Source organism: Cheilinus undulatus, linkage group 1, assembly GCF_018320785.1.
Source record: "Cheilinus undulatus linkage group 1, ASM1832078v1, whole genome shotgun sequence".
Lineage (NCBI taxonomy): Eukaryota > Metazoa > Chordata > Actinopteri > Labriformes > Labridae > Cheilinus > Cheilinus undulatus.
Window position 1 is genome coordinate 39,659,373 of NC_054865.1, and position 13,811 is coordinate 39,673,183.

General features: G+C 37.9%; 1 protein-coding gene across 1 annotated transcript; it reads left to right on the top strand.

Moving 5' to 3' along the window:
- Positions 1-1,745: 1,745 nt before the first annotated feature.
- spg7 (SPG7 matrix AAA peptidase subunit, paraplegin) lies at positions 1,746-12,909 on the top strand. The gene is made up of 17 exons (XM_041786758.1): positions 1,746-2,285; positions 2,934-3,036; positions 3,156-3,245; positions 3,355-3,596; positions 3,690-3,829; positions 4,088-4,190; positions 4,283-4,408; positions 4,514-4,676; positions 4,863-5,036; positions 5,129-5,253; positions 7,288-7,390; positions 7,574-7,684; positions 7,787-7,902; positions 10,378-10,534; positions 11,391-11,554; positions 11,737-11,814; positions 11,909-12,909. The coding sequence occupies exons 1-17, from the start codon at positions 2,070-2,072 to the stop codon at positions 12,113-12,115; spliced, it is 2,418 nt and encodes an 805-aa protein (XP_041642692.1). The 5' UTR covers positions 1,746-2,069; the 3' UTR covers positions 12,116-12,909.
- The last annotated feature ends 902 nt before the right edge of the window (positions 12,910-13,811 follow it).

Here is a 13,811-nt window from a genome sequence, read left to right on the forward strand (position 1 = left end):
GTTTAGATGATGTTTGGGATAAGATAGATACTTTATTAATCCCTAGGGAAATTAAAGAAACACATGCAGACCGTGTCTGCATTGCACAGTGCTCTGTGTGTGACAGTCTTCAAAAATCTGATGGCATTTGTGGTTTGTGTGTAAGTATACCATTAATCAAAATGTAATTGCACAGTGTCTTAATCAGGTCTTAGCACATACTTTAGTTCTTCAGCCGACAGCGCTCTCTACTGGACGACATTCGCAGTGCAAAAACACAACGTAAATATACGTTTTAGGCTGTTCTCATAGCTACGTACAGTGCTTAACAAATTTAATAGACCACCACCCAGAGTAAGGTTTATGCCACAGCTGCCCTAAATTAACAGCATTGGTAATGACCAAAATCATTTTTATGTTTCTGCAATGGATAATACACTAATATGTAGAAGCTCTTTAACCCAAATAATATTTTTAATGCTAAAATATAATTATTATAGTTATCCATGAATTTTCAGATCGTATTGCAGATGCAATGAGAATTTTTGTGTTGAAGCAAATGGGCTTTTTTTTTAAACATCATTCTCATTTTTAGATAAACATATTTTCCAAAAATAAGAAATGTAAGAAGAAAAAAATAGTATAAAACATTTGCAGCAGGACATATTGTGGTTTAATCATAATTGTGATTTATTTCCCATCCTAACTAGTTAATGAGTTGTATGGTAAAATATTTACTTTACAACATGAAAATATAGATCTCCAATCAGGTTATCAAGGCAAATTTACACCTCTATAATAAAATGAAATCCAACAGCTGTTATGGGATGTAATGTGGACTCATTCTATTGCTATGTGCTACTGTGCAGTTAACAAAAATGGAAAAGGTACAAGAGTATTGTACTTAGTAAATACAGTTTCACTGGTTAAAATCAATTTAAGTTGAAGTAAAACTGATTTCAAAACGTACACAAAAAGTAAAAAAAAAAAAAACCTCAATTACAGTAGCTTTAACTTTACATCTCTGCCGATATATTTGTTTGTATTTGCATATTTTTATATTAAAAAAAAGATGAAAAAGGGACTACAACACTTCAAGAATAACCATGTGTAAATATCTTCACCATATCCAACATGTAATACAGCCAACCTGTAGATAAGAGCTTGTAAATACTTTTTAACATTTTTAGGTTACATTTTATATTTCATAGTTTTGATCATATCTCCTTCAAGAAAATGAAAAAGACCAAGATAATAGAATTGCTCAAAACTGGTAGGGATTTCTAAGCAGGACTACTTTTGTTGTGGCGCACAGGTCAACACCAGACATTTAGTTTATAATAGTCGACGTTAAATGCGTTAAATGCGTTTTTAGATGCGAGCATCACCATTTCTTATACAGATCACAAAAACGCTAGCCCCATCGTCGCGCAATGTCATAGAAGCTAATTGTCATAGAAACTAATTGTAAACCGTTTTGGACTGCGCACTGTACTATACGGGAATATATTTACTTTTTGTTTTTATTTTATTGATTTATTTCGCTTCATTGTGCATCCCTATTCTGAGGCATATGGGTCATAAAAATCACTCAAACTTGAGCTGACTTACAGTCTATGTATGAAACAGATGAATTCTGCGTTTTGTCAACGCTTTAATAGTTTCTGCGCAAACATTGCGCAGGTAGCACGTGCTTCATGAACAGCATGGAGGGTTGAAGTTGAAAGTTCATGACAAAGATGTTTCGATGTGTGAGATGGGCTACACGGCAGCCTTAAATCTTTATCAGAAACAAAGCGTGTTATTTTCAGCTGAAACATATATGTTAACATTTTCTCTAGGATAAATACTTGTTAGTTTGCGATCTTTCATCCGCCCGTAGGAAACAAATAGAGGTGCTGCTGCAGTGTTGATATCGAGATGACATCTTTGCTCTCCTGCTCGGTTTAGTAACATAGCCAGCTAGCTGTAAGCCAAGGTGGAGAGATAAACAAACGCATTATAAAACACAATTCTAACTAATAGAAAACTTACAGCTATGACTTAGCAAAACCTTATTTAATATATTACATCCGGTAATAACAGATATTATGTCGGCCTTGTTGCAGCACCGGGCCTTGCTAAGTAGAAAGTACAGCAGAGGTTTATTATGGAGTCTGTCAAAAAGAAGCTCTCATTTATTAGCAAACAAGCTAACACCTAGTGTCAGTGCTAGAAGTGTGCTGTCAAGATGGGAGGTTTTAAGAAAGATGCTTTTCACAACAACAGAGCGGACACTTGGAAATCAGCAACACAAAGTCATCCAGGTAAGTCGAAATATGTCGTCATAATAAAGAGATCATACCAGATTTCCCAAATGAGCTAGACGGAATGTGTAGTGCGTTTAGAAACACAGTGGAAAGAGTTTTATCAGTGCTATACTAAAGTATGGTGAGAAGTAGAACATTAGTTCTCCATCTAAAGTACAAATGGGAACGAGAAATAAAGAGGGATACTACTAGCTTTAGATAATGGGGGAATTCTCCTGGAGGAATATTGTTAGATTTTTATTTTTATTACCCCTAGTCTGAAGCAAAGACTTGAACTGTATGGAGAGCAGGATGTTCAATGTACTCTGGCACTGTATAAAAATAACTATCAGGAGAAGGCATGGATGGGAACTACAGCAATATTAGGATATGAACTTCCAATGACCTTTGAGGTACTATATCTGGGAAATCCAACATAAAAAAAAATACACGAAACAAAGACAGACGCTTGGTTGAAATACTTCTAGTGGCATCAAAGAAGGTCATTACAAGAAAATGATGTAAGGAAAAGAGTTGTTTTTAGTATCAACTGTCAAAGAGTTTAGGGCACCCAAAATTAAACTTGGAATATGTTTGAAATGTTTGTCTTTTTTAAATCATGATATTTCTCTTTATAATTGAATCACATGGGTGTTTCCATTTTAGAGTCTTCTTCACAGACCTTTGGGTCCGGGCATGGTCGGGGTCAGCAAAGACTTAATAAGGAGCAACCTGCTTAAGAACCCTGTTGGTCTGGCAAATTTATTAGGTAAATGCTAAGTTTTATCAAGCTACGTATGGTTCCATTCTAAATTTCAAGTATAACTCAGACTAACATATTTATTATCAACCATTTTCTTGATATATTGCTAAACATATTGATTTCAGGGGCAACAAACTTCTTCAGTACATCACAGTCTAAACAGGAGAAAAATAAAAGTAATGGTCCGAAGGGAAAAACTCCAGAAGAAGATGAAGGTCAGTGCTCAGATTTGAACACAGCTGCTCACTACGCCTAGCAGTGGTTAGATAATTCCTTTTGCTTTCTTCTTAATTCCCTTTTGCTTCAATCTGCCTAACCACTTAGAGGAGAAGAAACGTCGTGAGCAGGAGGATCAGATGTACCGGGAGCGCCTTCGGGCCCTCTTCATCATCGCGCTCATCATGAGCCTGATGAACTCCATTAACACCAGCGGTGGCAACATCTCCTGGAATGACTTTGTCAATGAGATGCTGGCCAAAGGAGAGGTGTCGCGTGTGCAAGTTGTTCCAGAGAGTGACATTGTTGAAATTTACCTCCATCCTGGAGCGGTTATCTTTGGGAGGCCTGTATGTTATACTCTGTTGAAATATAGCATGTGAACTTTCACAGCAGATGGTCATGCTAACCTCTCATTTCCTGCTTTCTCTCATGCTCTGCAGAGGCTGGCACTCATGTACAGAATGCAGGTTGCAAACATTGACAAATTTGAGGAGAAGCTGAGAGCTGCTGAAGAGGAGCTGAACATTGACACCAAAGACAGGATACCAGTGTCCTACAAACGCACTGGATTCTTTGGAAAGTAAGACCATGTTCTTTAAAATTGGGTTTACACCAAAAGAATTGCATTCATGATGTGCCTATTAAGATTTCATGCACATTTTAGAAGAGATACCATTTCTATGTGTGTGTTGTAACCATGATCCCATAATGGTTTCTTTCAAATGTGCTTTTGACAAGCAGTTCTCACTTGATTTTTAATGTGTTGCTGAACCCTAGTTTTTTCCCTGTTTTTGGATACTAAATGTAATGATTTTTAAATCTGTTCTTCTCTTCACAGTGCAGTCTATGCTCTGGGGATGGCTGCGGTGGGTGTGGCTATTCTCTGGTACATCTTTCGACTGGCAGGCATGGGCGGCAGAGAGGGCGGCTTCAGTGCTTTCGTGAGTGAGAAACAAAGCTGGATGCGTACATTTATGTTGATGTTGAAAGACTGAACTATCTGTTAATCTATATATTACAATACACTCAACAGAATCAGCTGAAGATGGCCAAATTCACCATTGTAGATGGGAAGTCAGGTAAAGGTGTGAGTTTTAAAGATGTAGCAGGGATGCATGAGGCTAAGATGGAAGTCAAGGAATTTGTGGACTACCTCAAGGTAAGGAAAATTAGGATTTAGGTGCTAAAATAGCTGCATGATGAATTTGAGTGGGCAAAACCTGTGTCCCACATTGATAAAAATGTTGGTGCTAACTGTTGTCAGAATCCGGAGCGATACCTCCAGCTGGGAGCCAAAGTTCCCAAAGGCTCCCTGCTGCTTGGGCCTCCAGGCTGTGGGAAGACCCTGCTGGCTAAAGCTGTAGCCACAGAAGCTCAGGTGCCCTTTCTGGCTATGGCTGGCTCTGAGTTTGTGGAGGTCATTGGAGGTATGCAGAAACATTATAACATAAAAATTATGCTGATATCAATCATACATATGGTTGCTTATGTTATTATTGTGCCATGTAAAAAAGTCTGTCCCTGCCTTGTGTTAAATGGAGCAGTTTTAAGATGAAATAACTTTCAGCCGGGCACTCTGTATGCCAGTTTTGATGTGTTGTGTTTGCATAAAGGCCTGGGTGCTGCAAGAGTCAGGAGTCTGTTCAAGGAGGCCCGAAGCCGAGCTCCCTGCATCGTCTACATTGATGAGATTGATGCTGTTGGAAAGAAGCGCTCAACCAATATGTCAGGTTTCTCTAATACAGAAGAGGAGCAGACCCTTAACCAGCTGCTGGTAGAGATGGATGGTAAGTGAAACTTTTATTTTAGAACATTGAGTTTATCGTCTTCAGAGGCAGACTTACGGGTAATGTAACTTTGAACTGCTTCTCCTTGGCAGGAATGGGAACAACAGACCATGTCATCATTCTTGCTTCCACTAACAGAGCGGATATCTTGGACAATGCTCTTATGAGACCTGGCAGACTGGACAGACACATCTTTATAGATCTACCCACACTGCAGGTAGTTAGTTAGTTTAGTTAGTTTAGTTTATTCAATCATAACACAACACCAAACATTTTGCACAGTATAGACATTTCAAACAAAATCAATAGTCATGTGTTGAATAATGAATGAAAAGGCATAGGCAGAAGCATACTGCTTATAAAAGCCTATCCTACATTTTTAACTTTTTAAGCTACTAACTTCCAGCAATGCAAAGAAACAACAACAGATAATCAATCACACTTATACGCTTCAAAGATAACTTTACAAACCATTTTCTTGAAAACCAAAAGAGAATTACATGTTTTTACATTTATACTGGCATCATTCCAGAATTTAACTCCAACAATGGAAGCACATCTCCTTTTCATACCTTTTTTAGCTTTTTGCACAATAAATTTACAAACACCTCTGAGATTATACGGACTCTCCTGAATTGAAAAGAACCTCTGTACTGAGTCAGGGAGCATTTTTGACTTTGCTCTGAACATCATTTGCATTATTTTATAATAAAACAAATCATAAAATTTCATAACATGAGAATTTAGAAAAAGTGGATCCGTATGAGCATAGTAATCAGCCTTATTGATGATGCGTATGGCTCTTTTTTGTAGTTTTATTATAGAATTTATGGTCGTTTTAAAGGTGGATCCCCACAATTCCACACAATAAGATATATAGGGAACAATTAATGAGTGATAGATTAAATGCAAGGCCTTAGAATTTAATACATTTCTAGATTTATATAGAATTGCAACTGACTTTGAAATTTTCCCTTTAATGTATTCAATATGTTGTTTCCATGTTAACTTTTGGTCGATCACAACCCCAAGGAATTTGGTCTCAAAAACTCTTTCAATGTCATCATTACAGATTTTTAGTTTAATATTACCATCACTTTCCTTTAGATTCCCAAAAACCATAAATTTTGTTTTCTTAATATTTAAAGATAATTTATTGACATCAAACCAAGTTTTGAGATTTCCCAGCTCCCTTTCTACACCACACAAAAGTTCTTTTAAATTCTTACCAGAGCAAAATAAGTTTGTATCATCTGCAAATATTACGTATCCAAAGAAATCAGTCACATTGCAGATGTCATTGATATAAAGAATGAACAGTATTGGACCAATCACTGATCCTTGTGGTACACCACAGGTAATCTTTCTAAATGCTGATACAGTATCATTAATTTGTACACACTGATGTCTATTACCTAAATAACTTTCCAACCAAGAATGAACAACCCCTCGTATCCCATACATCTTTAATTTTTTTAATAACCGTCTGTGATCAATGGTATCAAAAGCCTTCTGCAGATCAATATACAGGCCAATAGAACACTCATCGTTTTCATTGGCATTTGCTATTTCTTCAACCATTTGCATTACTGCAAAAGCAGTAGTTCTGCTTTCTCTGAATCCATACTGGTTTTCACTTAATAATTTATTTTTATGAATAAACTGATTTAATTGTTTCACAAACAACTTCTCTAAAATTTTAGAAAATTGTGGCAGAAGTGATATCGGTCTGTAATTTTCCATACAGTGTCTTCAACACCTCATGCTGCAAGCACACTTCATAGCAATGTAGTTTCTGAACTTTACTTACTTGTACATTACAAGACTCAAAACTGCATATCAGACTTTACTTTTATTCTGCTAAAGTTACAGAGCTCAAATTAGGTTTATGTGCCCACACATTTCTTGTTTGTATTCATGTGAAGAAAAACTGGGAAAATATGAACCTGAATCATGTTTTATCATATGATTTATTTTTTAAACTCAATGGCAATACACTAAATAAATCTCAATATTTTTGTTCTCCTTTTTTTTGGTCTTATATCAAATCATTGAACAATGACATTGCCTAATCTTTCCAAACCAAACCAGTTGTTTTCTTACCTTTCACTGCTGCTCTTCCAGCTCTTCTTATTAAGCTGTTACTTTGTAGACTCTTAAATGAACACACTGGGATAATTAAACTATGTAAGCTGTTTATGGAATTGATTTCAGTTAAATGTATTTATCTTATTGCTTTTTTGTCCATCAGGAGAGAAAGGAGATCTTTGAGCAGCATCTAAAGATCTTGAAGCTGACCCAACCAGCAAACTTCTACTCACTACGCTTGGCTGAGCTCACCCCAGGCTTTAGTGGTACATACACATTAATTAACATGCTCTCATGTATATTAGCCCTCATTCAGTATTTTACTATAACTCTTGATTAACAAATATAAATCGGATTTTGACAGTACAGCACAATTTTTTTTTCTGCAATGTCATTTTCCCCACTTGATATCAAAGGGTCATTGTTGCCAACTCATATTGTCTCTGCAGGTGCAGACATTGCCAACATTTGTAATGAAGCTGCCCTGCATGCTGCCAGAGAGGGCCACAAATCCATTGACACCTTCAACTTTGAGTATGCGGTGGAGCGAGTCATTGCAGGTACACTGCATTGTGGCAGATTCCTAAATGTAATAAGTTTAAGTTTTCACCCTGGCTAAGTGGGAGAAATCTTTGTTTATTTTTTCATGTGTGTGTCTTCAGGAAGTGTTAAGAAGAGTAAGATCCTGTCTAAAGAGGAGCAACGGGTGATTGCCTTCCATGAATCGGGACATGCCTTGGTGGGATGGCTACTCGAGCACACGGAGGCGGTCATGAAGGTAACACTCTCCTATGGATCTGCTTCTGCAGTTGCTGTAGGCCTTATGTGTTTGTTTTTCTTTGCATCAACAAATAATTTTAAACCTTCATTACTTTGTTTCATTCAGACCAGTCCTGTAGATTAAAGTTTTGGATCCCGTTATCAAATGTGATGTTTGCATTGGGAGATTTCACTGCCGATTAAGACCTCTTGTTTAGAAAATCCTTTATAAGAAGCTCCCAGGAGCCGGTTTCTACCAACTTTATGCAAAACATTTTGTCCAAATATCTTAATTTTAGTAATCAAATCACCACAGGTGTCCTTTCTCATTCTCTGCCGCACTGTGATTTTTTTCTCACTATTGACCATTCATGCGCCTGACTACTGTATGTATCAAAGCTGACAGGGACATCCAGCAAGGTGTAAAACATGCAGTTCAGTCAACCTGTACTGTAGATTTGTTTTGGATGCTGAATGAGCCGCTTACATTTACAACCACAGCATTTATAACAGAAACAAATCCCAACAAAAACATTTAATGCACAAAGTGACCAGCAGTTAAAAATGATTGGACAACTACTGAATGACACAGACATCACTTAAAAACACACTGTAAACAAACAACATTGCACACCATCTGTGATTGCCCTGACTTATTTGTATCGTTACTCTGAACAAATTTGGAGCTGACTCCAATTAATAGACGCATGAAATGTAAGCCTTAAATTTGTGAAATCATTTCCATTTTATCCTTCATGCTAGGATCATCCAAGACAGCCTGGCTGCAGCCCAATCAAAACTGAAATTTTGAGTTGCAGGCCCAGATGATGCAAGAGGGGCTGCAGACTGAACATTTCTGACTGCCACTCTCACCACTGTTCAGCTGAGACGCCATACATCTCAGGACAGAGATACAGGCTAAAACTTTTGAAATAAAATCGGATTCAACTTCTGTTTGGGGTTAATGTAAGGGTTGGAAAACCAAAAGTTAAAAGTTAAAAACCTGACCTGCATAACCTAATCACAAAACATTCAATAAAGCAGAGTGAACAGTCTGCTTACGGGAAAAAAGGCTTGTCCTCCATGAATACATTCTAACGCAGCCAGTGAGCTTACAAAGCTTCTATGCTACATAGCTAATGGAGCTACAAAGTAACATTGCTAACGTAGCTACATAGCTAATAAAGCTTAAGCTAAGCTCACAGAGCAGCTACATATCTATGTTCTCTACAGAGCTAAGTTAGCTTTGGCTACATTTGCTAAAGCTCATGTTGGTAAAGCTAGCGTAGCGATAGATAACAAAGCTACGTAGCTAATGTAGGTAAAGCTAAGCTCACAAAGCAGCTATGTAAGTTATGGAGGTATATTATCTGCTTAGCAGTGTTAGCTTTAGCTACATTGGCTAAAGAACAGTTGCTGAATTAAAAGCTAACAAAGCTAGAGTGAGCCACTGTTTATTCACCGTTTTATTTATAAAATGTTTCTTAGTATGTAATCTTTGTAATGTGGTTATTTCATGAATTTAACTTTCAGACTTTGTTTATCAATGAAGCTGAATTGAAAAAAATATCTAAAACTGGAAATACATGTAGTGGCAAATCAAAACATTTCCTTTTTGAGAAATATGTTGTCTCAAATAAATGGTTTGTGAGGGTAGCTGTAAGAAATGTAAGGTCTGCAGCAAGACCCCTCTTGCATCATCTAGTCCTGCAACTCAACATTTCAGTTTTGATTGCATTTCTTTCCCATTTGGTTAAAATTTTGATATTGGTGTTTGCAATTATCATTAGTCCACTACGGCTTTGGGCTGTGCTGAGCCAAACCAAGCCATGCTGATTTGCTTCTCCATTACAACATGTCTTCTGTTATCCTTTTTCACATTAACTTTGAATATGATCTATCATTAAAGAAACACTTTTCAGTATTTATGCACATGAATTTGAGGATCTGGACTACGTAACGACCCACAAAGTGTAAAATAAGCCAACCCAGTCTTTTCTTAGTGCTCTGCCTATGTCTCAATTAATGTAACTCACACCTTATCTATAGGGTTTGTTTTCTTCTGGTTCCATCACGAATGGTTTATTTTCCATGTGTACTGTCATGGCTTGTTTTTGTTTTTCTTGCTTCTTGCCAAAAACTTGATCATGTTTGCCATGATCACTTGATCCATGACAAACTTCTGATAAAACTTGTTTTCATATGCAGAGAAATGGGGGCATGGCAGCTTGCTCATAGATTTTTTTGGGAGGAATTGTTCAAAATTGAAATAATTCTGATCCACTTTAATATAAGAAATGACCTGCAAACAATTAGGCACTTTAAAGGGTTCACTTCTAACCATGCACTTATATTTTAAGTAAATGAGGTCTGTAGTCAGACCTTGTAAAGCAATCCTGAGATTTAATATTGATGTCACATTTTTTTGCTGACTGTAAATACAAAAAAGATCTTTTGATTGTGTTTGATTGATCTTAAAGATTGTGTTTTTTAGGTCTCCATTGCCCCACGAACCAATGCAGCCCTGGGATTTGCTCAGATCTTACCTCGTGACCAATACCTGTTCACCAAGGAGCAGCTGTTTGAGCGGATGTGTATGGCTTTGGGAGGAAGAGCTGCTGAGGCTATCACTTTCAACAAGGTTACAACAGGTACACTTTACATTTTGTTCATCTGCTTTTATAGCGTTTGTCAATTAAATCCACTTCAGATCAAAGATTCATGAAGAGATGAGTTAAAACTTGCAATTGCTTGTGACAGGGTGCTTTTCAGTGTATAGCTTGTCTGTTCACACCGCTGCAACTGGTTGATTTATCATTTGAGGTGATAAGTTTTTAAGTTAATAAGCAATCAATCTGTCTCTACACACAAGAACAGTCACATATACTGCAGCACTCTCTCTGGCTCTCCTGTCCTCTCCTCACAGTTGGATAGTTTTACTATTTTTTTCCATGTTATTCTGTTTTTCTGCATCTTTATCATCATGATGATGTGTGGCAACAGGCTGTATGATTGCTGCATGAGCCTGATTCATCTCTAGTTCATTTTAATGAAATGGGCTACTGCCATGCATATTTATTTCCATCACCATCTAAGACGGCAGGGCACTTTCACTCACTGTGGCACAGATAAACACAGAATGCTTCACTGGCTCATTCTTAGCATTTTTCTATGAACAGATTTAGACACTGAAGACTTTTATTTGTCTTGTACCAGTCATCCTGTTTGGAGCTGCGGCTGCTTAGCTCAAACAGCTGTTACTGTCCCCTGCAACGTTTTAAAACAGAGCTGTAGCTTTGTTTATCTTTGGTCAGAACTGGGCTTTACCCTGACCTTTGCACTTATGCTCTGTTGTTCATCACTTTATAGCTTGTTTGCTACAGATGAAACATTGGTAAACTCTCAGTTCTTAATAGGAGTATCAGGAAAAATTCTAAAGAACATCTTGGTATTAAGTCTCTCATGGTCTGAACCCTGAAGCTGATTCCCTTCACTCTGTGCCCCCAGGAGCTCAGGATGACTTGCGTAAGGTGACACGTGTAGCCTACTCCATGGTGAAGCAGTATGGCATGAGTGAAAGTGTTGGTCAGGTGTCTTTCCCGGAAACAGAGGAACAGGGTGCCATCGGACGGCGTCCTTTCAGTCAAGGTCTGCAGCAGCAGATGGACCACGTGAGTTCTAAAAATGGATAAGCAGTTTGTTCTCTGTTGGACAATAATAGCTCACTGAAAATTGAGGGAATACATTCCACATTTTTGCCATTACATAAATACCGCAAATCTTTTTATCTAGAATACAGTCAAATGTCACATGTAATTACGTATTAACCTGACTCCACTTTTTTGTCTTTCAGGAGGCGAAGATGTTGATAGCTCGCGCTTACAGGCACACAGAGAAGCTTCTACTTGACAACAGAGACAAGCTGACTCTGGTCAGTTGATCCTCCTTTAATAAAAATGTGGCCCTGTTCTCCTATCAAGCTTTTTTAATGATAAGTCATGGCACTCTTTAATCTGTCTTTCCAGTTGGCAAACGCGCTGTTAGAACGTGAGGTGGTAAACTACGATGACATCGAAGCCTTGCTGGGTCCACCACCACATGGGCCAAAGAAGATGATCGTCCCACAGAGCTGGGTGGAGGCCGAGCGGGACAAACAGGACACGGGGGAAGACGAGCCTCAGCCACCTCCCCGCAAACGCCGTGAAGAAGACATGGATCCACAGCTGGCCTGAAATTGATATGAAGGTCTTAGAATTAATTCTTAACTGCTGCATTTTGTGGTGATCATCAGGCACTGGAGGAATCTCTTTGAATTCTCCCTGTGAAGCTTTATATAAACTGAAAGCAGGCATGTTAATGTTGCTTACATAGAAGTCAGTGGCAGTGAAAGAGTTTTTGTGCAGATGAACTCTATCACTTTTTTTAGTTAATTGAATCAGATGATCTGAAACTGGCTAAACTGCTGAAAAAATCTATAAAAGGGGTTCTCAGACAGCTTAGAAAGGGTCAGTAACCAACCTTGTCTCTATGTGCAACAAACAACCATAATGCTACCTGCTAAAATTCCCAAACACTGTGCTGATTTCTGAAACTGGTGTGAAATAAACACACTAGGTGAATATTGTAAAGGTTCTGGGACATTACTGCTCTGAATTGATTTCTTTCTACGAATGATGTGGCAGAGAAACAGCTAACCATGTGCAACACAAGTCATTCTGTAAGTGGACAAAAGTGGAACTTTAGGAGTGATTTTCTACTTTGTCAGAGGTGGCATGCTCTATATATAATGTCAAAACAAGCATTAGAAGTCTGCAGTGTACGATGTGCACTTGAATTGGCATGCTCTGCAAGTGAGAAACAGCATTTCTATATTTTGGACTACTCCTGTCATGTTGATGAGAAGTGGCAGACTTGACTCTACACACCTCGTTCCTGTTACTGGGAGCCGAGCAGGTTGGGAGTGTTGATGTGAAGTCCTAAAGGACAGTGTTGCTAAATAAGAAAATAAAGTTTTATTGATACAGTGTGTGCTGCTCTTTGTGTAGATATTAAATTTGGTTGCAAGGGAACCACACAGTGCCTTTAAAAGTATTTATCCCCTGTGATTTGTTAACCTTTTATTAATTTTGTAAATCAATCCTGGTCAGTGTGGCTTTTTTGCCCCCACCCCAAAAATAAAACCCTCCTTGGTGTCAAAGTATAAACAGATTTCAACAAATTAATTCCAATTAAAAAAAAATAATTAGAAATGAAATAAATGACCGCACAAATATTCACTCCCTTTAAATCAGTATTTAGTAGAAGCACCTTTGGCTGCAACCACAGCATTAAGTCTGTATGGATAGGTCTCAGTCAGGCTTGCACATCTGGACACTGCAGTTTTACTCAATTTTTCTTTGCAAAAGTGCTAAAGCTCTACCAGGTTGCAAAGGGATCAGGCATGAATTGTCCATTTCAAGTCTAGCCACAAATTCTCTTTTGGATTGAGGTCTGGGCTTCCACACTGCCACTACAAAACTTAAACCTTGTCTTTAAACAGGAGATTCTCTGCTGGTGGGTTGGGACCCAAAAGTTGGTTGTGAAGGTGTGCCAGGAAAATGATTGCAAGCAAATTTTGGTCTTTATCTCCAAATTGCAACATATCTATCTCCTACAAAGTTGATTTCCCAAGATAATAAGCATTTTCCTCAAGAAATTTCCAAATTTCTATGCTGTCTCATATGTATGCATGCAAGTTCTCCTACAGTGGTGTACTTTGTTGATGTATTTTTTTGTCCTGTCTCTATGTTCAAACATTTTTTGTTCTATTTAATGTCCAATCTAAAAAAAAGCAGGAAATACATTTGAGAGTGTCAACATAATTGAAGCTTTGGGTCAGGATTTCTCATTAGGAGGTGGTGGCAGGTCCTGATGTCTGATGAGTTGAGA